Source organism: Trachypithecus francoisi, unplaced genomic scaffold (assembly GCF_009764315.1).
Source record: "Trachypithecus francoisi isolate TF-2019V2 unplaced genomic scaffold, Tfra_2.0 Lachesis_group0, whole genome shotgun sequence".
NCBI classification, from domain to species: domain Eukaryota; kingdom Metazoa; phylum Chordata; class Mammalia; order Primates; family Cercopithecidae; genus Trachypithecus; species Trachypithecus francoisi.
Genome location: NW_022681453.1, coordinates 165606390 through 165630832, shown reverse-complemented (window position 1 = coordinate 165630832; position 24443 = coordinate 165606390). Strand labels below are relative to the sequence as shown.

General features: G+C 39.0%; 1 protein-coding gene across 13 annotated transcripts in view; it reads left to right on the top strand.

Annotated features, from left to right (window-relative positions):
- Window positions 1–24443, top strand: part of TBC1D5 (TBC1 domain family member 5) — a 591323-nt gene that overhangs the window by 547051 nt on the left and 19829 nt on the right. For all 13 annotated transcript variants that reach the window (XM_033212761.1, XM_033212760.1, XM_033212755.1 and 10 more), the window contains one exon: window positions 16292–16391. In XM_033212761.1, coding sequence (XP_033068652.1) covers window positions 16292–16391 — 100 coding nt within the window. The remainder of the gene's footprint in view (window positions 1–16291; window positions 16392–24443) is intronic.

Below are 24443 nucleotides of genomic sequence, written 5' to 3'. Positions count from 1 at the left end.
AAAAAACAAATAATTCATTTGGCCATAAGAATAATACCAAGCACACCAAGTCGTTTACACAGAGTTCCCCATTTATGCCTAATTATTAATCCTCTTAATACGCATGTTTATCCTTACAACTTTATCAGATTCACTTTGTTATAAGTTGTATTTGATTAAACTATTGTACTTGGCTTGAATAAGATCGACCTTGGTATGGAATGTTTGCTTGTTAAATACAGTTGCTCAGGAGAAATTTTTTAAAACATCTGAAAAAACTAAAACCCTATTCAGCCATGACGTTACAGTGTAGCCAAAGGATTTAAAAAGCATTGACTGTGTGGGTCACCAGAAGGTAATATAATCAAATTTCCAAACTTCCTTTTTATTTAAGATGACAATTTCCCTTAGAATTGTTACCAACTATAGCAGCAGTCCCCAACCTTTTTGTCACCAGGTACCGTTTCATGGAAGACAGTTTTTCCACAGATGCAGTTGTAGGGGCATGGTTTCAGGATCAAACATGTTCCCTGTTCCACCTCAGGTCATCAGACATTAGATTCTCATAAGGAGTACGCAACCTGAATCCCTCGCATGTGCAGTTCACAATGCGGTTCCCCTCCTGTGAGAATCTAATGCTGCTGCTGATTTGACAGGAGGCAGAGCTCAGGTGGTAATGCTTGCTTGCCTGCTGCTCACCTCCTACTGTGCAACCTGGTTCCTAACAGGCCACGAATAGCTACTGGTCTGCAGCCTGGGGTTTGAGGACCCCTGAACTATAGTACAGGGTTCATGTACAGTTCTATCTATGGCCTTATCATGTCCAGTCAACATGTTGCTTTCCAAAGTTACTTTGGTCAGTAGACAGGAACTTTAACAGGAAAATGTGATGTTTTAATAAGCCAAGAACAAACTGGCTTTATGTTAAATCCTAAAAAGTTATAGGCTATATTTGAAAAGAGAGAAAAGCATAAGAAAATTATTTCTACTTGAAAAACAATTGTGAAAAGGGAAGGTCCCTCCTTTCCCCTCCCTAGCTCATCGTTTATTCATAGATCCAAGACTAGACTCAGATTTCTGGCTTTCACGGTCACATTTCTCTACTTTTTTCACCTTTAATGTTCTTATCGTTCTGCTTTCACGTTTGATTTCTTATTTTTGCCTCTGTGATGAACTCTGAAAGATGGCCTGATCTCATTAAATAAACCAAATTCAACCATACCTGTCCGTGCAGCAAAAAGGGCCTTTCAGATCAACATCAAGGATTACCTCCAGGTAATCACTCTGGCCTCTTGATCATCATCACCTTTTTATTCCTGGAGGCTATCCCAAAGGTGGGGCAGTTTGCAACATTTACCTGAGTCCTTCCGTAGGTCCCTTCAGATATCTCAGGGATCCCACTAGCAAGTAAATAATTTGCAAACTGTAACATTAATCTGCCCAAAATATACACATATACTACCACATCGTCCAAAAATTGAAGGAGGCCTCAATGCAATGTCCCAATCAACTGAAAACAGTGAGAAATGCTGCCAAATTGCTTAACTTTGGGATATTCTCAGTCTGGATTCTAAGGAACCATTTGGGTTTGAAGCATATTTGTACACTCTACAGGAAGCATATTTGTACACTCTTATACATGTTATTCATGTATCATGACATGAAAATATTCCATAAAATATCAGGAATAATGCTTTTGAAAACAATGAAATCATCATGATACCAATATTTGATGATGTTAACATTTGTAGAAATCTTAAATTTGGCCCTAGACAAGTCAAACTAATATCATTTTAGCTGGACAGTGATGAAAATATGAATATCTGTTTATTGCCCAGGATAAATGAGGTATTGATTATTTTCTTAATGTCTATAATCAGTCATACATCTTCAACCCTCTGTTATGACCAGACTTTTTTTGACATCCTTGATTTCGGATTTAGGTTTGAAAGTTGGGCTGAGACATGAGCTTTTTCCCAAATAAATGAGCAGTCCTAATTCTTTTGCCAGAAATTGTGATTTAAATTTCCAAGATGGACTAATTATAAAACGTTTAAATGCTGGACCTTGCGTTTCACTCCAAAGACCGTCTTTATTTAGGATGCTTTCAGCTATGTGTAGCAGAAAATGCCACTCACACTGATTTCACTAACAAGGAAAATTATTTAGCTCAAGTTCAAAGGACTTCCCATTCCCGAGCGTACATTAGAATCGCCTGGGAGAGTGTTTTAATCAATACTGGTCACAGGAGAACTGAGAATCTTTCCAGCGGAGCGTGGGCATTAGTAATTGTTAAAAACTTCCTGGATTATTCAAATATGTAGTCAAGGTTTAGAACCACTAATTTAGAAGCTCCTCTGTGTCTTCAAGGATGCAGTTTCTTGCCATCTCTCTGCCCTGACCTGCCCTTCCCAGAACAAACTGTTCCCAAGGTTGAAAGCAAGACAGCTGTAATAGTTCTAGACACCATAGCCATTCACCAACATCGAGAGGAGAATGACCATGTCTTCCTAGGGCATTTTTTAAAGGTAGGTTTGCCAGATAAAACAAAATGCCCAGTTATGTTTGAATTTCAGATAAATAATGAGTAACTCCTTTAGTATAAGTATCTCAAATATTACTTGGGACATATTTATACTAAAAACTTTATTATGATGTTTATATGAAATTCAAATTTAACCCTATGTTCTATGTTTTCATTTTTAAATATGGCAACCCTATCTTAAGGACATTTTCAACAGCTTCTCACCAAGACTTCCCTTTATGTCTTACTTGCCAAAATTCCTAGATTACCCTTAAATCCATCAGGCCCAGCCACTGCCCACAACTGTAGATTGGGTTGGAGGGGGCTCATGGCTGCAGGGCCCTCTTGGGAAGGAGACACAGGGAACACCAGCCCTAGCCCCTATAGAGAACCCATAGTACAGGTAACACTTCTGTTTCATAAACACCGAGTGATACCATGATGTCTACACTAAAACTTTTCTGCAATTACCTTTCTGGAAAAAAAAACATAAATTTGATTGTCATGAATATATTCATCTTCATTGAACAGTCATCTTCAGAACTGTTCTTTTTTTCTTGAGACAGGGTCTCATGCTGTCACCCCAGCTGGAGTGTAGTAGCACAATCTCAGCTCACTGCAACCTCCATCTCCTGGGCTCGAGTAATCCAACCCCTTCTGCCTCCCAGGTAACTGGGACTGCAGGCACGAGCCACCATGCCCAGCTAATTTTTGTATTTTTTGTAGAGATAGGGTTTCACCGTGTTGCCCAGGCTGGTCTTGAACTCCTGAGCTGCCTGCCTCAACCACCCAAAATGCTGGGATTACAGTCATGAGCCACTATACCCCACCCAGCAGAATTGTCAGTTCTGAGGTGACTTAAGTGTTCCCCAAAATCACTATGCTATGCAAAGTCATGCATTAAAAACCACAGGGAGTCTAGGCACAGTGACTCATGCCTGTAATCCCAGTGCTTTGAGAGGCTGAGGTGGGAGGATTGCTTGAGGCCAGGAGTTCAGCTGGGGCAACATAGCAAGACCCCATCTCTACCACAAAAGAAAAAAAAGAACACTGGGCATGGTGGTACACACCTGTAATTCTAGCTACTTGGGAGACTGAGGTGAAAAGATCGCTTAAACCGAGGAGTTCAGGGCTGCGGTGAGCTATGATCATACCACTGTACTCCAGCCTGGGTAATAGAGCGAGACTTTGTCTCTAAAATAGTAATAAACATAATAAGATAAAAACCACAGGGCTTGTGGGGAAAATTGGGTTGGGGTACAATACTGAAAAAAAGGTAATCAGTGACACATGAAACAAAGTAGGAACCTAATAAAAGTGGTAGAGTGGTTTTACACATGTTAAGTGATTAAGAAATAAATAGTGCAATAAATATGATACTTTGGCTTGAAAAATACCTGAAGCTCAGTTGGGGAAGTGGACATTGGAAGGGTTGTAGCTTGTGAGTCACTGTGAAGTGGTGGTGGAGAGTTACCTGGAATCTGATGGATTTGGTTATGGAAGTAGCCCGTAACACACATGGCATTGAGGTAACTGACAGATATCTGTTGTGTGCATGTAGGCACTGTGTGTATTCCTGCATTCCTACGTGCAGCTGCGTTCATCTATGTGGAGTGTTCTGCATTCCCCCTTTATTTCTTGAGGATGATATCGTGTTTAAGCAAATGTGAACTTCGGGTTATGCTCAGTTGTTCCTTAATACACTGATCTCACTGAAACTAGTTCACATTTTCAGAACAAGCATTATAACAGAACTGACTCTACACAGTTCATGACATGCAGCTTCTGGATTTGGTGAGTTGGAGGAATGAGAATATAGAAAGGTTATACTCTACATAATTTTTTTGTACTCAAGTAACAGTTCATGTTAACTAGAAATTTTAGAGTTAATCCATTTTATTAATGGTCAACATATACCCAAAGTATTTCACAACACCAATGTGTGCATCGTGTATATCTGACTCAATACGGTCTGAGTCCTCATCAGAATTCTGCAGAGGCCCCTTCTCCCTAGGATAAATCCCTCAATTTTGAGGTATGCCCTGTAGGGCCCTTTACAGTCTCACCCTGTTCAGCCTCATCATCAGTCCTTCCTCTTACTCCTCCCCAGCCCCTCAGGAATGCACAGCTATTTCACTTCCCTGAAACCAAGCATGCTTTCTCATACTTCTGTGTTGTTTCCCTTCACTGTCTCTTCTGGCCAGAGTGATTCACGTAGCCACAAAACTGATAGGGTCCCTTCCAGTCTCAGCCCAAGTACCTTATGTGCCATGGAGCCTTCTCTGCTAGGAACTTTCAGCACTTGCAATAAGTAGCTGGGGCCCTAGTTAAGCTGCAGACTTCAGAACCCCTCCCCAAACCTAAAGCAGCAGCATCTTGAGATGGAGGGTGTCCTGCGTAATCTGCAAATGCTTCCCCTGCTTTGAATGTCAGAGAACTACTTGTGTTTACTTATAAGGCTCTTGCAGGCACTTGTCACTGTATCCTCTGTGCCAGATATTGTGTCTGGCACTCAGTAAACGTTTAGGAATAAATGAATGCTGTTGAGGGTTTTGTGTGTTGTGCAAGTATTGGGATGTCTTAGGCTTTGCTCTGGCGTCCTCTAGAGCCTGAAAAGTTGTTTCATTTCTCAGCAGCATTTACCAACCAGTTATTTAAAAAGCTAATAGGAATTGTTGGTATTTATTGAGATATAGGGTATAAATGAAGGGATGAACTAACAAGAGTATGATAGGCATATGAATAAACCAGGTAATTTAGAGAATTATTTCCTTTTCACCTTTTTTTCTTTCCAGAAGTCTCAGAAGTGGTAGTGTTTGTGTTTAAAAAGAAAGAAAGAAATATCAAGGCTGTTCAAACATTTACTTGCTTTTACCAATTGTTACTAAAGTCATTCTTAAACTGTGCTCGATCATCAGCTTGGATTTGCTGCAGGGTACGGTTTTTTGTCTGTCTCTATTGGGACATTGTAGAGGTCAGTTAGCCCAGAGAATAAGTTGTACAAGTGTGTGCATTTCATCCTCACACGGATCAATTAGCTTTGTCATAAGAAAAACAGTCTTGGCTCAGGCCCTTCTATCTGGGTCAGCCATTGTGCAGATGCCCACCCTTGGTGCCAGGAACAGCAAGGGAGAGCACGCAGATGGTTTTGCCCAGCCAGCATTACTGTAAGAAACTCAAGCTGGAGGCCCTGGTGCTGGCTAGTTCGTTTCATCAGTTGGTCTGATCACATGTAAGTGGTGAGGGGGAAAACCCTTGTTAAGTAGAGTAACATCTGTGCTATTGTCCTGGTGGAGGAGAGAACTACATGGGTTTCCAAATGATGGGTCAGATTGCCTGATTATAAAAATACAACACAGAAATGACAGCGCAAAAGCCCAAAAGATGGGAGCATTTCTCCACAAATGCCATTTAATTAGACTCCCATACATAAGCACTTCTAGGAGACACCTTTTATACGTTTTGAATTTTTACAGGGCTAAGAAGATATACCGTATGCATATAATTATTTTAAATTGCAGTTATAGGACTTTTACAAATAATGAGGTTTGTAACTCTGCAAGTGAGGTTTTACTCTTCCTCTGGTTACACCTATGTGAAGTTGTTCCTAATTAAAGGTTTTATTTCAATTTCCAGTATATTTATTCCAGATTGTAAGCTTATTTACTTTACTTTAGAATTTGTAGCACATGATCCTGTGTTCTGGCACCATTCTTGTCTTTTCTGTTTATTATTTTTTGTAGGCAACTTCTAGGAAAGCAGAATTAGATTAAAATAGCTCACAATGTTAAAATGGCAGTAGGTACAAGAGCATGTTTCTAAAAGCTAAAAGTTCTTAATAAATATTACTTATGATTTTTTCTGAAATCATATCTTCAGAAAGATATCTTCAGAAAATCAGGGATGAATTTATTTATTTATTTTTTTTTTTGAGACGGAGTCTCGCAGTCGCCCAGGCTGGAGTGCAGTGGCCGGATCTCAGCTCACTGCGAGCTCCGCCTCCCAGGTTTACGCCATTCTCCTGCCTCAGCCTCCCGAGTAGCTGGGACTACAGGCGCCCGCCAACTCGCCCGGCTAGTTTTTTCTATTTTTTAGTAGATACGGGGTTTCGCCGTGTTAGCCAGGATGGTCTCGAACTCCTGACCTCGCGATCCACCCGTCTCGGCCTCCCAAAGTGCTGGGATTACAGGCTTGAGCCACCGCGCCCGGCCAGGGATGAATTTAAATACCATGAATTATGGAAGTATTTTTGCCATTTCCTTTTCATTGCATTTTATGTTTGAAAAGCATCTTTTATCCTCTGATACTTAATACACAGCCTATGTTTATCAAAAGTTACAGAAGAGAGCATGCACAATCCAACCAAATTAATTCATATTTCACTTGTGTTTTTAACAAGAAATTTTATAAATGTTTGTGTTTACAGTAGAGTAAACCGATATCTGATGGTCTAAGAATTAGCTGTAAATAGAATAATAGAGCTACTCAGTACAAAACTAACTCAGGGAGGTTGGAAAGCTCTCCTGGAAGCTTATCACCTGGCTTTTCTCCCTGCTGCATCCTACTCCATGTTGAGAAGAGGTCTTTTGGACTGTCACCAAGTATGCATCTAACCATGCAGCCATCTGTTAAAACTGCCTTAGATCAAATAGATAGTAAAGTACTTCACAGCCTTCCTAGAATGATGGGAAGATGTATTCAGAAGTAAATATTAATAGAAGGAGCACATGAAATGAGTTATTTAAATCCTTGCCATCCAAATTGTGGTCCGTAGACCGGCTGCATCCCATCCCCGGGAGACTGTTAGAAATGCAGAATCTTAAGCCCCAACCCAGACCTTCTAAATCAGACTCTGCATTTTAACAAGATCCCCAGCTGATTTTTGTTCATATTAAAAACTGAAAAAAATTGATATTAATAACATTAATTGAATACTAAATAAGGAATGAGATTTTCTACATATAAAGCAAACTTCAAATATATCCTAGTGTGAGCATGTTCTCCTTGTAAATGGTGGCGAAGTGCTAATAGTTATAGAACACCTTCTATAAGTGTGGCCTCTGTTCTAAGCATTTTACATGTATTAGCTACTTTAATCCTCAAGCAATGCTATAAGGTCACTGCTAGAATTGCTTCCCATTTTACAAATAAGAAAACTGAGGGAAACAGAGTCTGTGGATAGCACTATCTACAAAAAAAGTTATTAGTCATAACTGGGCAATGAAGAATTTCTGCCCTATCAGGTAGACCCGAAGAATAAAAAGGGGTAAGAAATTAAGATCTTTTTTACTCCCTCAATAAAACTTATAAGCAACAGCTGAATTTAAAGGGAAATTTCTTTCCCTTAATTTTGTGAACCTCACATGCACTATTTTTAAAATATTTGTAATCCATACCCCATATGTCGCACCCACGGCAAGCATGTGATCTGAATTCATTATTTTAACCTGCCAACACCTGACTTCAAAAAGAGATTTGGAACTCTTCGCATGTAAACCAATGAAGACAATGTGGAGTTGATACATAATTTGTCAATTCTAGGGATATGCCATAAGTCCAGTAGCAATTTGGTAGAGAAAATTTTTGCAGGGAAAAATAAAGGTTTCTCCCTATACTTGACCTTGTGGTCTTGCCCTGCAGCCCTTGTTGGGCTGCTGCAGAGGAGGGGTTTAAATGATCACTATCTATTAGAGCCAGCTGAAGCAGCACAATCAGAGAGGAGCTGGGCTGGAGAAAGCCTGACTCATGGCTCACCTGGCCACCCCATTTTTATCACAGGCAATTTTTAACTTTATAAATTATAAGCAGTCAGTATCTTTTAATGTAGGGGTTTTATCCAAGTTTCAGGGGGAAACTAAAGGAGTAAAAAGTGATACAAAGTCCTGTGGAGTTTAGGTTTTAGTGGCTTTGCTGTAGCCTTCCATTGTCAGGAAGGAGCACTGCTAGAACAGGAGGATGTGGGGTAAAAGGAAAAGGGCTCAGTGATTGTTATGAAAACCCATCCTCTTGGGACAAATCCAGTGTCCCCTGGTAGTGAGGATGTCAGCGGTGGGACACCACAGTGCTTCAGTGGCTGAAAAACAAGGAAGCCTATTAGTGGGATATACGCTACTGCCCAGCTACCTAGCCATGTAAAAGTTGCTTTATTTGTAAACAAGAAGGGGTTGAAATAAATGATCTCTAAAGACATTTCCAGTTCTGAAATGATATAATTGGATAGCATAAATTTGACATCTTGAGCTTTGAATTTCAGTTCAAAATTTCTAAAGGCCATTTCAATTTAACTTTTGTTTACATCCTGTCCAAAAATGGGAACTGTTATTTACTGGGGGATTTTGTAAGCATCTTTATTTTTAAAATATCTTTAAGAATCACATTATTTCTAGGCAACCCATAAAGAGCAGTATCCACTGACGTTCTCACTTTAATCATATAGAAGGAAGCCCTTTACCATAAGAGTGCTATACTACTCTGGGTTTGCACATGGTACAAAATATGCTATTTACCTTCTTTTTTACAAGTGATTTCATAGAAGTTTTTCTGTTTAGTGTTGTTTAGAGTACAGATTTGTTTAGCGTATAGAATATTATTTGGAGTTTGATTTGGAATCATTTACATCTTTTTTTTTTCCTTGGCAATCACCTTTCACTTTTTTCTTCTCTATTATGTTATTTGCATTATTTGATTTTCTTATTACAAAAATATCCAATTTCATTGCAGAAAATCCACAGAAAATTAGCAAAATGAAGGGAAAAAATCACCCATAATTCCACCATTTGAAGAAAACCAATATAAACTATTTGGGAACTATCCATTATTTTTTTCTATGCATGTATATATATTTTTTGAAATCAGAATTCATTCTTTACCTAGTACTTTGTAACCTGTTTTCCCAATTAGTATGTGATATGTTATTCTTAAATGTTCTCCTGTAAAAAACATTTTTAAAGGTTGTATAAGTTGGGCATGATGGCTCATGCCTCTAATCTCAGCATTTTGAGAGGCTGAAGCAGGTGGATCACTTGAGGTCAGGAGTTCGTGACAACTCTGACCAACATAGTGAAACCCCGACTCTACTAAAAATATATTTTTAAAAAAAATTAGCCGGGTGTGGTAGTAGATGCCTGTAATCCTAGCTACTTGGGAGGCTGAGGCAGGAGAATCACTTGAACCCGGGAGGTGGAGGTTGCAGTGAGCCAAGATCACACCACTGCACTGCAGCCTGGGCGACAGAGCAAGACTCTGTCTCAAAAAAATAAAAATAAAAAATAAAGTTTGCATAGCATACTGTTTATAAATGTTCCACAAGTTACCCAAATCACCCATCATTAGACATTTAGGATTTCTGTGAGGTGCCTATGCCCATATGTGTGCATGTTGCCATTGAATGTGTGATGAATACCCTTGGAGTTATTTCTGCATGCATTCATAATCCTTTGAAATAACTTTCTAGGATTATATTAAAATTTAGAGACAATAAAATTCACATTTATTGAGTGTTTACCATGTACCACTGTGCAAAGTATTTAATCTGGAAAACCTCATGTAATTTAAATTCAGTCCTCCAACAAGCACATGAGGTAGAAGCTATCATTATCACCATTTTGTAAACAGGAAACTGAGGCTCAAAGAACTTTGCTATCTGGTCAGAATCACAGAGAAGGTAAGTGTCAAGCCTAGTATAGACTGATTTTAAGGCTTGTGATTTATATTCCCACTTGTTCACCAGTATGGCTGTACATCTTCACACCTCATACCACTTATTTTAATACTCTTAAAAAGTCTTCTTTGTGCTCTTCTTCCATTTTTTTCTGGTGGTATCTTCCTCTGCTGATACCATATGCTTCTGACTTGGATTTCATTCACACCGTGTATGTGTTTTGCCCTTGTGTACACCACAGCTTCCTCCGAACATCCGTGGCCTTTCCACTTTTTCTCCTTGAGACTTTCCGTTTCCTTTACTTCCCACTTCTTGTTCACCCATCTGCTCGAGAAAGACTGGGCGTCTTTCCTGTCTTCTGGTTGCTATATTTAGCCTGTTCCTGCTGCCTACAGTTAGTGTTGGTTCCCTTGTCTGCTTCTCTTGTGTTCTGAGGACACCCACTTAGAAGCTAAGCAGAACTCCACCTCAGTGCCATTCCTGCCTCACTATTCCCCTGGAGTTTGAATTAGTCCATGGACAAAAACACCACTGCAGCCTGAATAATCTGTCAGTATGGTGTGTGTTGGGGGCAATGGCCACAGCAGTCTGCATGTCAAACTGCAACCCTGACAACATAATTACATGAAGTGAAAATGCAACAGGGATGAACAGAAAAGGAAGGGAAGCCTTTCTGCTGAACCTCAGCTCATACTATGCCCATGTTCTGGCTCAGCTCAGTGACTCTCTTTGCCTGGGTGCCATACTTTCCTGCCTCCTAAAACAGATTTCCTTATTATTTTGTCTAAGCCAAGACTCTCCTTCTTCAGGACCCCTCAAAAATACTAGAAAACCTCCTTTACTTTCCACATACACAAATTGAAATCATCTTCCCTTTCCAGAACTGTGAGAAGTCCTCTCTCATGTCTCTTTTACAGAACTTATACCTCTCTTGGCTTTCTGTGCAGGTTTGACCATCCTCTAAACTTTTAGAAATCAGAGGCCATGTTTGAGTCATTATTATATTTCTCATAAGGCCTAACACGATGCAAATGAACATCATTTTTGAATAAATTAATATGTGAATAAATAATAAACTATGAAAGTTTGTCCTCTTTTTAACAAAGAAGTAGCAGGAATACATTGAACTATTTAATAAAATTGATAAATTTAAACAACTGAGGTACATAACATTTAAATAGAAGTATAATGATGCATCAACTATTTGGGGCAGAATGATAGTAGAAACAACACTTATTAAAAAGCAAATTCAAAAAACGATTTCTTCAGATTATTTAGTCAAAAAGAAAATCATTCAACAAACAACAAAACAACATAGCCAGTCATAGCTGTATGTTTTTGAAGGAAAACAATTTAATAAGTAATTTGGCATTAGGACTCAGCATTACAACTGGTGAGTCTCAGGTAAAGGAAACTGAAATATGGGATCATTCATGGGAAGGATAGTAATGGAGCATAGGAAGGAATTTGTACACAGGGAAGAAATGAGAGTAGCAGGCCAAGTGACTTGGGTTCTCAAAGAGCTATCTAAACCTTAGCATACACTTCCAGAGAATGTGGCTTACAGAGGAGTAGACCATATTTTATGTAGGAGATAATGAGAGAATATACCTCAGAAGTTTGTGTGAAGAGTAAACATTTTAATACAGCAAAGCTCAGTGTCTGGTATATTACAATCAATATAAAGGGATTTGATGCTAGTTATTTTTCTCTTCTGATAGAGTGGCCCTCATCTTCTGGTCCTTTGCTATAGGGCACCAATTACGACTGGTGATGTTGCATGCTGCAGTCTACACGTGGCCTAATTTTATCCTCCTCTATCAGTTTCTTGCCTTGCACATTAATTTGCTATCCAGAGCTTAAGACGGTGATGGACTCTTAAGCTAATCTTTCTGGGCTAAGCTGTGTAAAGGTTTTAAAGCCAGAAGCTGATGTTTTCCAACAGTGAATCATAAGACTTTGTATTTAAATCCATTTCACTGTTTGAGCTTGATTATAAAAAAAAAAATTTAAAGAAAGAATAATTACCTTTATTGAGTGTCTGCTCTGTGCCAAATGCTGTGTTCTCCATATGTTCCCATTTGTTCTCCCCCAATCCTTCCAGGTGGGGTTGAGTAGATCAAGAAATTAAGGAACTTGTCCAAGATTATATAGCTAATAACTGAGAAAAATAGGATGTGAACCCAGGTGTGTCTATTTCAGCATTCCTTTGTTCCCCACCCTACGCCCTCCTATAATGGAAGGCAGGACATACACATAAAAGTAAATATAATAAACCTTTAACTTCAGTGTCTTATTTACACATAACAATTACACTAACTGGTAACTGGTTGGTTTCATAAAACCTCAAGGCAATTAGCCAAGCATTTTTATTACAGAGGACCAATTTAATGAAAACACATAACTAAAGCTGTCAATGTCTAAAGCATTGTTAGTTGGGAGGAGTGTGGAGGATGAGAAAAGATAAAAATGTAAAGTCAGTTCCCACAGTTTTAGAAGCTTGATTCTTGGCTCTTTCTTTTATCTGTAATTATATAATATAGTGAAGAATAAATGACAAGCCACCCTTTTGCCTCCAAGTGATTCCATTTCTATTTATAAAGTCTGAGTGATAGTTGAAGGGTTTAGAAATGTTTTAAGATTAAGCAAACTCTAGAGGATAATACACTGGATTTCAGACTATGGATGAGGTTCTTGGTACCTCAACCTGCTTCAACCAGAGTAGTCCTCTTTTATCTCACATATTCGGCTTTTATATAACCATCCCTTTGAAAAAGAAGGTTTAACTGATTCAAAGTTGCCTTTTTCCATGTGTTTATATTGAGACAAACAGATTCTGTTTGTATCAAGATCTACTTGGGATTTAGGTATTCAAGATGCACTTCAGTGGCTGTCACCAGAGCCCTAAGCAAAAATTGTAAACTTGGAAATTTGTGTTTTTATATCCCTGCATATTCGCCCAGCAAGTGCCCTGGACTGCTACACTCTTAGGACTTCCCCATTAACTATATAAGTTAGAGGGCCCCAGTCTCATCACAGTCTTTATTACAGCAATGTTCCTGCTAGAGGAATAAAATGTTTTGAGAAAGAGGCCCTCTTTAAGCTCATACTTTCCACCAGCTGTTCAACACCTTACTGCCAACAGACTGTGCCTACGTCCTCTAAAGCGTGTCTTGTAAGTTCTTCCTTCCCAGTTTGATTTCCTTTGCAAAAGAAAATAAATCCATTCAGGTAGGAATGACTGCCGAGTATCAAAGCTCCCAACGGCTTTCGTGTTTTAAAAGAAGTGGTGGCTAATCCAAATTAAACTAATGCATGGAGTAAATAGAGGAGAAGTTTTTAAGCCAAGAAGCACTGCATTCCTTGTGCCCTTGGTCCACTCTGGCCTGTCAGCACCCCAATTGGTAGCCACTTGTAAGGCGAAACACAGGCCATAGATTGGCCCTCTCTTTTTAAAAGACTATCAAACTCTGGCCTCAGTACAGTTCTAGACTCAGCTAATTGGGGTTTGTGTCTGCCACAAACTAAAAAGGTTAATGGTTCAGTAGAGTAGACCAGGATCATATAACTTTCTTATTCCATTTACTAGTTTGTAAGTTCCTTGGAAGCAAAGCCTCTAACTTTTGCATTCACCTGAGAGTACTGAATTTAGGTCCAGAGTGGACAGATAATTACTTAAGGTCCCGTGACTTATTAATGGCAGGACCAGGAATAGAATTTACGTTTCCTCATGCCATATGCTAAGTTAATGTTGTTTTCATTCTGCCTCTATTTCTGTTGTCTATTGCTGCATAACAAACCAACTCCAAAATCTAGTACCCCCATCATAGGTCTATGGATCAGGAATTTGAGCAGGGCTCAGGCTCTTCTTCTGCTCCAGGAAGGGTCTTGACTGGGTCACTTACTGGGCCAGCTTCAGCTGGCTCAGGCTGAAAAGTCCAGAAAAACTTTATTCACATGTCTAGAACTTCTGTGCTTCTCATGTGCCCTCTTTTTCTCTGTATGTTCTCTCCTTTCTTTCAGTATTGTAGCCTGAACTTCTTTACAGCATGGTAGCTAGCTTCTAATGAAAGCAGAAGCTGGCAGGTCCCTTCAACTAGCTCAAAATTAGCAGTTTGACTGCAGCTACATGCTCTGGATCAATGCAAGTCATAGACCAGTCCAGATTCAAGGACAGGGGGAATACATACTACTTCGTAATTAATAAAGCAACATGCATAGTCAGGGAGGGAAGAAATTGATGGTGGCCATCTTTGGAGACTAACCACAACCATTATTAAACAGCAGATGTAGCCTTCTTTCTCTAATTCCTACAGTTTCCTGACAACCAGGGAAATTCAAGGCTATGCAGAAACAAATGAGAAAAAGAAGTAGAAAAAAGCCCTGAAACACCCCATCCTTTTCTACCTTAATGCTCAGCTGCAGAGTTGAGAAGACAACCCCACCTCTCCACAATTACTTCTAATTATCCTTTGGCTAAGCTTCTTCTGGGAGTATTTGTTCTTATTTGAGTATTGGAGGAGAGTCTACTACACTTGTAGGATATATAAAGAACATGGTTAGTGCTGCTACTACTATGTCTATTTTCTTTATTTTTATTTTTATTTTATTTTATTTTTTTGGAGATAGAGTTTTGCTCTGTCACCCAGGCTGGAGTGCGGTGGCATGATCTCAGCTCACTTCAACCTCCATCTCCCGGGTTCAATCGATTCTCCTGCCTCAGCCTCCTGAGTAGCTAGGATTACAGGCGGTCACCAACACTCCCAGCTAATTTGTTGTATTTTTAGTAGAGACAGGGTTTCACCATGTTGACAAGGCTGGTCTCGAACTCCTGACCTCAGGTGATCTGCCTGCCTCTGCCTCTCAAAGTGCTGGGATTACAGGCATGAGCCTCCGCACCCAGCACTACGTCTGTTTTCTGTGTCAAGTGTTTCAATGCCTATTCCTAAGAGCTAGCTCTTGAGGCAGCAGTTAAAAACAGTAATTTGCAGTGCTAAATGTGCCTGTTGTTAAAATGGGATATATCTACAAGTAACCTTTTCAACTATTAATTTCCATGTACAAGTCAAATTATACTCATTCTCAAAGAGAAAGGATACCTTAGTAGGTTTTTCTTTCCTTCTTTTTTAATGATACAGAGGATTCTTATGCAAAAGGACAAGTAGATCTAAGACTGGAAAATCAATTTTGTAGCCTATTCCAGCTCTGGCAATATCCTTTCTTTGTATTCCAGCTAGCTTTGTTTAGAGTATCCTAAATGATGAGGATTATTCTTTTTCTCTTAAAAAAATAAACTCCCATAATCTTCCAAATTTCCTTGGGAAACTTTTTGCTTATATTAGCTTTTCCTTAACAAAAAAAAAAAAAAAAGGACTTCAGCCTTTTGTTACAGTCAGATTGTTTTTAGATAATTTAACTTAGATAATTATTCAACCCAGAGTACTTTTTCCCAGAAACAAACAAATAAATGAAATATTCTAGTATCATATCAAGAGAGAGGAGCAGCAATTTATGGGCTGCTGAGGCAAAACTTTTCCAGGCGCTTTAGGAAATCTCACATGTTAAGAAATTATCAGATGATCATTGTCTAGAAAATGATGAGATATGTCTTTTTCTTTCTTTCTTTTTTTTTTTTACAGAGTCCAGGTTCCAGGCTTAGAAATTTGTCTTATAAAAAGGGAAATCTTAGGTTTTGCAAATGTGTGAAAAAGATGCAATGTTTTTGTACCAACTGCTTAGGAAGTATAGTTCACTGAAATCCAAATTGCCCTCTTAATTTGTGTTGCCCAGTGCTTATTGAAGATATATTGTGTGCTTTTTAAATACAAGGTTGTATATGCAAATCTATGCAATGCAAGATTGTATATGCAATCTAACTGTAACTTTACACATGGCCTAAAGCTCGAATTCAATTAGGAAAAGTCCAGACCTTTAAAATTTTCCATTTTACCCTTTTTTTATTTTGTTGGCGGTGGCAGTTGTGATTTTGTTTTTATTTGCTGTTTTGATTTGTCTAGGTTTAAAAAGATATCATGTTTCTTTAAACTAGTCTAGATCATTTAGAAAACTATGGGGATTTTATTTGACAATCTCTAAAAAATTTCCATCTGTTTATCCCTTTACTTTAGGAAGAAGAATTAGAAGCCCAAATTTCCTTCCTTCAAGGACAGTTGAATGACCTGGATGCCATGTGCAAATACTGTGCAAAGGTGATGGACACTCATCTTGGTGAGTGAATTACTTTGGCCCTGGGAACGATAAGAGTCATTACAATAATAGCCACTAGCATTACTTTGTTCTAGGCCCTGTGCTAAGCTATTTACATGAATTACCTTATTTAGTCCTTACAACAGTCATATAATAGAAGTGCAATTACTCTCTACATTATATAGATGAGGAAACCAAGGCTTAGAGGGATTAAGAAAATGCCCGAAGATCATATCATTAGTAAATTGAGTGGAAATTCAAAATGGAGCAATCTGACTATAGGCTGGATGCGGTGACTCACAGCTGTAATCCCAGCACTGTGGAAAGCCAAGGTGGGAAGATTTGAGACCAGGAATTTGAGACCAACCTGAGCAACATGGTGAGACCCTGTCTCTACCAAAAAAAAAAAAAAAAAAAAAAATTTTTTTTTTTTTTAATTAGCTGGGCATGGTGGCATGTGCCCATGGTTCCAGCTACTCGAGAGGCTGAGATGGGAAGACTTTGCTTAAACCCAGGGGTCTGAGGTTGCAGCAAGTTGTGACTGGGCCTCTATACTCCAGCCTGGGTGACAGAGTGAGACTCTTTCTCTAAACAAAAAAAATAAAATTAAAAAATTCTTTAATAACAATCTGACTACAAATCTCAACTCCTGTGCCCTTTGTAAATGTCTGTTTACCTCAAATCAAAATGAAATATTGAGTTTTCAAGATCAAATAATCAGCTATACTGCTGTGCCAGTGTGTCATCAGTAATCACTAATGTGATTATTATTGTGACAATTTTTTTTATAAAAATGTGTTTGTTAACCACCTGCCTGAAATGCATGACCTTTTCTTACTTCTGACTGTGCTTATATTCTAAGAAACGTCCCAGTTTGAAGTTCATTTTGCGTGTGGGTCCTGCATGTCACGCTGGAAAGTCTTCAGGCACTGCTCTGCATTTGTAAAGGTTCTATATCTTGTATTAGAGATACCTTATGCTGACTCACGCATGAATCACTTCAGTAACTCCGTGCTGCTTACAAAAGCTTCTGTTATGCACCATTTTACTATTTTTTTTAGACCATTTATGGGCAGCCTTTGTTTCTTCACTGTCCAGTAAGATTGGTAATTTATGAATAAATTAGGAAACTAAGACATGTACTCATGGAAACGGCCAATGTGCTGCTCTGTAGTGTCAAGAAATGGCAATCCCAGGTATTGTAAGAAATCGGGATGCATCCCACCTGTGAGGAGAAACCAAAGAGAATCCACCAAAGCCTCTGGGGCCTTCGTTGGAGGTAAACTCTCTGCCTTCAAACCCCCCAACAAGCTCTAAGCCATTACAAATAACGATGGCTGTCATTTGGGTATAGCCTAAACCATACTGGTCTCAATAAAATAATAAATGTTCTCTTAAAAGATTTGGAGAGATGCTGATCTAAGTGGCTGACTGCCTGACAGTGTCTTATTAGCAGCTGGCTGTGTCCTGTTCTACCCTCAGCTGTGTTCTAGCATCTCAACCACTCCTGCAGGGAAAGGGCTCAAGAGGGAAAAACAGCAGGAGAAACCCTGGTAGATGATCGATAGGGTAGTATCTGTCATCACAGCAAGAAACATTACCCCTGTCACATTTGATCCACTCTGTTTATTAATAAGCTGCTTGACCATCATTTTTAAAAATTCATATAGACCTATAACCAAGTCTCCAGTTCAGTCACTTACCACTTGCAGAGTCCAGATAACAAGAGTGAGTTCTGGTATAAGGAAACTTTTTATTCCATAGCTTAGCTTAGGGAAAGAAGTACAGACTCCTGCCCTTAAAGGTACCACCTCACTTTGGGGACAGAAAACAGAGGCTTTTAAAGGGGGACTTGGCATGAACAGCAAATGGGGGAAGGAGCGAGCAGGTAAAGGTCTCTGTCAGTGGCTTCAGTGCCTTATCTTCCAGGTGGTTAAGCTGGTGCCAGCACAGGCAGAGCTAAGTTATAAAGTGACTGTTGTCTGAGATACTCTCCAGTGGGGGGAGAGTTTCATCTCGGGCGTACTTGAGGTTGTAAATTGACTGTTGTCTCAAAGAAATCTCTGGGTGGGAGAGATTTCCAGTCCAGGAGCTTCTAAGCAAGCACATAGTTACGTAAGCTTGCCCTGTAGAGAGTGTCTGGTAAAGGGCAAGTAAAGGTTGCGTTTAAAGAGCTAAGTAGGAAATGGAGAACAAGGCAAAGGGAGGAAAGAGAAAAGAAGAAAATAGTAATAAAAAAAAAAAACTCATTATCTTTCTCTTAGGAAAATGGGGGTAATAAGTTACAGACCTAATTTTACATGAATCTTATATTATCTAATATCATTGCACTATAAAATACATCAGAAAGAACTAATAAACAGATAGTTTATATAGTTGTATATGACTAATTATGGTTACTTATTGAAATATAATTTTAATTTTAAAATGAATGTATAGTTTTTGCTTTTCTGTCTACTTGGATGACCTTTGCGTTACTTGACTTTAGTTTTCACCAAAGTAAGAGAGCAAAGAAGTGATGGAGAGAAAGATTTACTGGAACTCTACAAAATCCTGTTAGGAAATTTCGAAGTTGTTTGGTACACATAGCAGCTTTTAAAGCAGCTTTACTTAAGCCTCGGAATTTTCAAACAGCTTTTGCTCTGACTTTGGTCTTTCAATCAGCACTAAAAGAGCATTTTCTCATTGCATGGGAGGGGGAAACACTTTAATTAAAATGGAAAGAAAAGCCTATACCAGCTGTGAATTTTCAACTAACCACAAAACTAGATTTATTTTTGTGTGTATGTTTCACTTTCAGCTAGAACTCGTTCACATAGCTGTTTATTTTTTTTCCCTCACATAAATAGCATGACCGTGTTTTTAAAGTGGGATTGAGGGATGCTACCAAGAATTCCTGGCCCCAGGACCCACAGATGCATTTCAGTTCAAATGTATAATATAACAATGGTTAATTAAAAGATGCTCCTAGATTGCAGGCAACTTTGATTCTAAGCAAAGATTTAAGGAAAACATGAAGATTAAGTTGACTTGATGCTCTTGATTTGTTCTTTAACATATTGTGGCTTCTTAAAAATTATTTTAATACCCTTATTTTTTCCATGATGTATTTCTCTTTCTGATTATTAGAGAACAAAATTAGAAGGACTAAAATATTCATTAGTAAGGAATTGAATATAATATAGTATAATTCAATCTTTGTAAAGATTAAATTATTTATTAACATAAGTAGATGTTAGTGATAGATTATTAGGTGATAAAAACAGATGGCAAAATGGTATATATTTGGTATGAAAATACTGTTACAGTGGTTGCCTAGGTAAGAGGAAGATTATAGAGGGACTTTCTAAGGGACCTAATCTTCTATGCTTAGAAAATAGAAGACATGCCCTGAAAATCTGGATGGCTTCAGTGTATGTAACTAGCACTCAGGGGTCAACCTGTATACACAGCAGGCAGAGCCAGTTGTAAAGGTGGTGAAGTGATGTCTGAGAAACAGACAACCTCATGTGGCATCAAAAAGATCTAGGGTTGAACCCAGGCCCTGTCCCTTAGCTCAGCCTGCTTATGAATGTGTCCTCATATGTCAGCACATGTACTTGACATTTCCATCTATCTTGCCAGTTCCTTGCCAAAAAATATTTTTAAACCCTAGTATTGGGAATGGCCCAAAGTGGGTATTAAACACAAGTCATCTCCTCTTTCCCTTTAACTCTTTAACTGTCTCTTCTCAGGGAAGAATCTGAGAGACTCTTCCAGCCCATAGCCATAGAGCTGAATAATAACTTGTCCAGGGCCTACAACTGGTTAGCTGAAGAGCTGGACTAGTACCACATTTCCCAATACCCAACTGAATATTCCTCTATCAAATGATGCAAAATGATGCTGGAACGTGGAATGTGCTAGTTCTAAGATGAGGTGCATGAGCTCCTTGAGCAAGAATAGCTATGTCAGAACTTAATGATGCCTCAGGGGCACTTATTGACATAAGGGCTGCTGAGCCTCCATTATGCACTGGGGTACAGGCTACCGAGGTGGCTGTGAGAGCTGTCTCAGAAACTTACACTAGAAGTTACTTCTCCGGATCCTTTCCTAATGTTAATTATTTTCACAAAGTTCCATTCGTATCAAGAGAACTCCATAACACCTTATATTTTCTTTTCTTTTTTTTTTGGTATAAATGTAAGGGGTACAAATGTGGTTTTGATACATGGATATATTGCACAGTGGTGAAGTCTGGGATTTTAGTGGGACCGTTACCCAAATAGTGTACATTGTACCCATTAAGTGATTTCTCATCCCTCACCATCCTCCCACCTTTCTGAGTTTCCAGTGTCTATTATTCCACACTCTATGTCCATATATACACATTATTTAGCTCCCACTTATAAGTGAAGCCATGCAGAATTTGTGTATTTCTGAGTGGTTTCACTTAGCATAATGGCCTCCAGTTCCATCCGTGTTGCTGCAGAAGACATGATTTCATTCTTTTTTATGGCTGAATAGTATTCCATTTTATATATGTAGCACATTTTCTTTATCCGTCATCCATCCATTGCTGGACACTTAGGTTGCTTCTCTATCTTTGCTGTGAACTGTGTCACCCTATGTTTTTGTCACACATGCAATAAGTCTCTTAAAATGTCAAGTACTATTCAAGGCTGTTTTTATAACTGATAGCAGAACAAATATAGGGAAAATCTTTTCAGTTAAAAATTATTTAATGACATTTGTTCAAATGGCCCTTTAATTATAGAGATAATAAAATTGACAGGTTAACAGTATTTCCTCACAGTTTTGGAACCCAAAACTAGAAGGCCATTTGTGTTGCCAAAACTACCAAAATTCTAATTTTATTACCTCCAAGTGATGGAATTACTTGAATCCAAAGGTTTAGAGACAGGAATTGAAAATATGTTTTATTAAACGTAAACTTTTCCTGTCGGCTTTAGAAGAGGTTTTTTACATGTTGATTTTTCTGTTGCTATGGTTACTCCTCTTCTTGTCACCCTGACAGTGAGTTGAAAGCCATTGACAGTATTAATCTCTGTGGCTGAGCTTAGGCTATTTTTAGATATGCCATACTTCACACATAATTGCACGTGGGTGAGCAGCCTACGCTAGTCTGATCTGTGAGCAGCTGGGCTGAGCTGCCAGCTGTTTGCAGGGAATCCATGAGCTGCTCATCCTTCTGGGCTCTAATGCCCATACCCTCCTGCTCCCAATGGAAGTGTTTCCATTCATCTGTTTGGTATTTGGACACCTTAGTTTCCAGCAGCTTGCCCTTTCATTGATGAATCATACAGATAATGAGATGGTTAAATGCAATTAATTAAGGAAAATTTGATTTCCCGTGCTTCTTGAGAGTACTGTAACTCATAGGATCTTAGAATATTAAAGATGTAAAAGCCCTAGAAATCAACCTAGCTGTTCTTTATTCGCAGATGAGGAAGCCAAGGCCCAGGAAGGGTGAGTGACACAGCCAGCTAGCTGGCAATGAGAGTCCAGACCTGAATCCAGTCCTTGGCTTCTCTTTCACTGATTAGTCTACTGAGGCCACACTTGAATCAGTAGTAGGATTTCAAATCTTATGTTATTTTATTGCACCCATCGTAACTGATGTTGTACTTGTCATAATATTTATGCATGAATTAGCTGAAAAAGGAGGCCAGATTTGAACATCAGTTTATTTGCCTTCGTAAGAACTTTATAAACTTAATTTTCTGATGTTTATAAAAACAACTTTCAATGAATATCTTTGGAAATGTTCAATAAGGCAGTTAACAAATGACATTTGAAAAAGTGAGAAAGAAAATGTGATCACCAGACAGCTTTCTCTCTGTCGACTACACTATGTCATGATTATTTTAAGAATTTTAAATACTGCTTTTTATTGTGGGTAGCAGAGTCCTCTATAGGAGGAAAGGATACACTTCACCTGAAGATCTTGTTAAAAATGAAGATTCTGGAGTCCAATGTTGGAGGCACGAGCCTGTAGTCTCAGCTACTGGGAATGCTGATGTGGGAGGGTCACCTGAGGCCAGGAGTTTGAGGGTACAGTGTGCTGGTCATCTGGCCTGTGAATAGCCACTGCCCTCCAGCCTGTGCAACATATCAAGATGACATCTCCAAAAAGGAAACCCTGACCAGCGTGGCCATGCCATAATCCTAGCGCTTTGGGAAGCCAAGGAGGGAGGATTGCTTAAGCTCAGGAGTTCAAGACCAGCCTAGACAACATAGTGAGACCCAGTCTCTATTAAAAAAAAATTAAAAATTAGTTGGGCATGGTGGCACGTGTCTGTAGTCCCATCTACTCAGGAAGCTGAGCTGGGAGGATCACTTGTGCCAGGAGGTGGTGGATGCTTATGCCACTGCACTCCAGTCTAGGTGAGAGAGCAAGACCCTATCTCTAAAAAAATAAAGAAAAGAGAACCTTTGTTCATTGTTGGTGGGAACATAAATTGGTACAACTACTATGGAGAACAGTTTGGAGGTTTCTCAAAAACTAAAAATTGAGCTCACTAAAAATAGCCTGCAATTCCATTCCTGGGTATATACCCAAAAGCAAAGGAAATCAGTATGTTGAAGAGATACCAGCACTCCCATGTTTTTTTAGCACTGTTCACAATAGCTAAGATTTTGAAGCAACCTAAGTGTCCATCAACAGATGAATGGATAAAGAAAATGTGGTACATAAAAAGAATGGAGCACTAGGCCGGGCGCGGTGGCTCACGCCTGTAATCCCAGCACTTTGGGAGGCTGAGGCGGGTGGATCACGAGGTCAGAAGATCGAGACCATCCTGGCTAACATGGTGAAACCTCGTCTCTACCAAAAATACAAAAAATTAGCCAGGCATGATGGTGGGCACCTGTAGTCCCAGCTACTCAGGAGGCTGAGGCAGAATGGCATGAATCCAGGAGGTGGAGCTTGCAGTGAGCCAAGATCACGCCACTGCACTCCAGCCTGGGCGACAGAGCAAGACTCCGTCTCAAAAAAAAAAAAGAGTGGAGCACTATTCAACCATAAAAAGAAGGAGATCCTGTCATTTGCAACAACATAGATAGAAGTGGAGATCATTATATTAAATAAGCTAGGCACAGAAAGACAGACTTTTCATGTTCTCTCTTATTTGTAGGATCTAAAAATAAAAATGATGGAACTCATGGCGATAGAGAGTAGAATGATGGTAACACAAAGGATAAACGCTTGAGGTGATGGATACTTCATTCACCCTGGCATGATTATTATGCATTACATGCCTATATCAAAATATCTGATGTAACCCAAAAATATATACACCTACTATGTACTAGCAAAACTTTAAAAATAAAAAAAGAATTTAAGATGCCATCTCAACAGGATTCCGATACAGTAGGTCTGATGTGGGACCTGAACTTCTCCATTTCTAACAGACTTCGAATAACTTGCTGTTACTGGCCCTTGACAGATTCTGAGCAGTAAGGAATAAGAGAACTTAAATTATTTAGACTGGATTCAGCTAATATATTCATAAACCTGTTAACATATTCATAACCCCATTCTTCAAGCATGTGTGCACCTAAACTTTGTGGACAGAGAGCCCACTATCTCCCATAGCATTCTGATGTAGCCTGCAATCCTCTGAAATTCAGAAGTTCTTTTTCAGCCTCCATCACCTTGTTCTAGTTGAAGTTGTTTGCCTCTGGTTTTATCACTGGAAGACTTGCAACAATTGGTCAGCATCTTCCTTATACCAACCCTATACCTATTTAGAAAAACTTAGCAAACTACACACTACCTTATCCCTCTTCAGGCCAGGATGCCACCACTCCAGTAATGGGGCCTCAGTACAGACTGTCCAGCTTTTATCATTTTTGCTTTCCATTTTCTGGTTCTTTCCCTTTTTCTTATATGCTTTTCCACAGGAGGAACCCAAATTGAATTATTTTCTTTCTTTTTTTTTAAAAAAAATATATAATACCAAGTCCATCATCTTTGGTAAACTTACTCTGAATTCAAAATGTATCAGCATTTTGGTTTTCCTCTCTTTCTCTTTTAACTGCTCTATGTAGATATTGCAAGCTATATCAAAG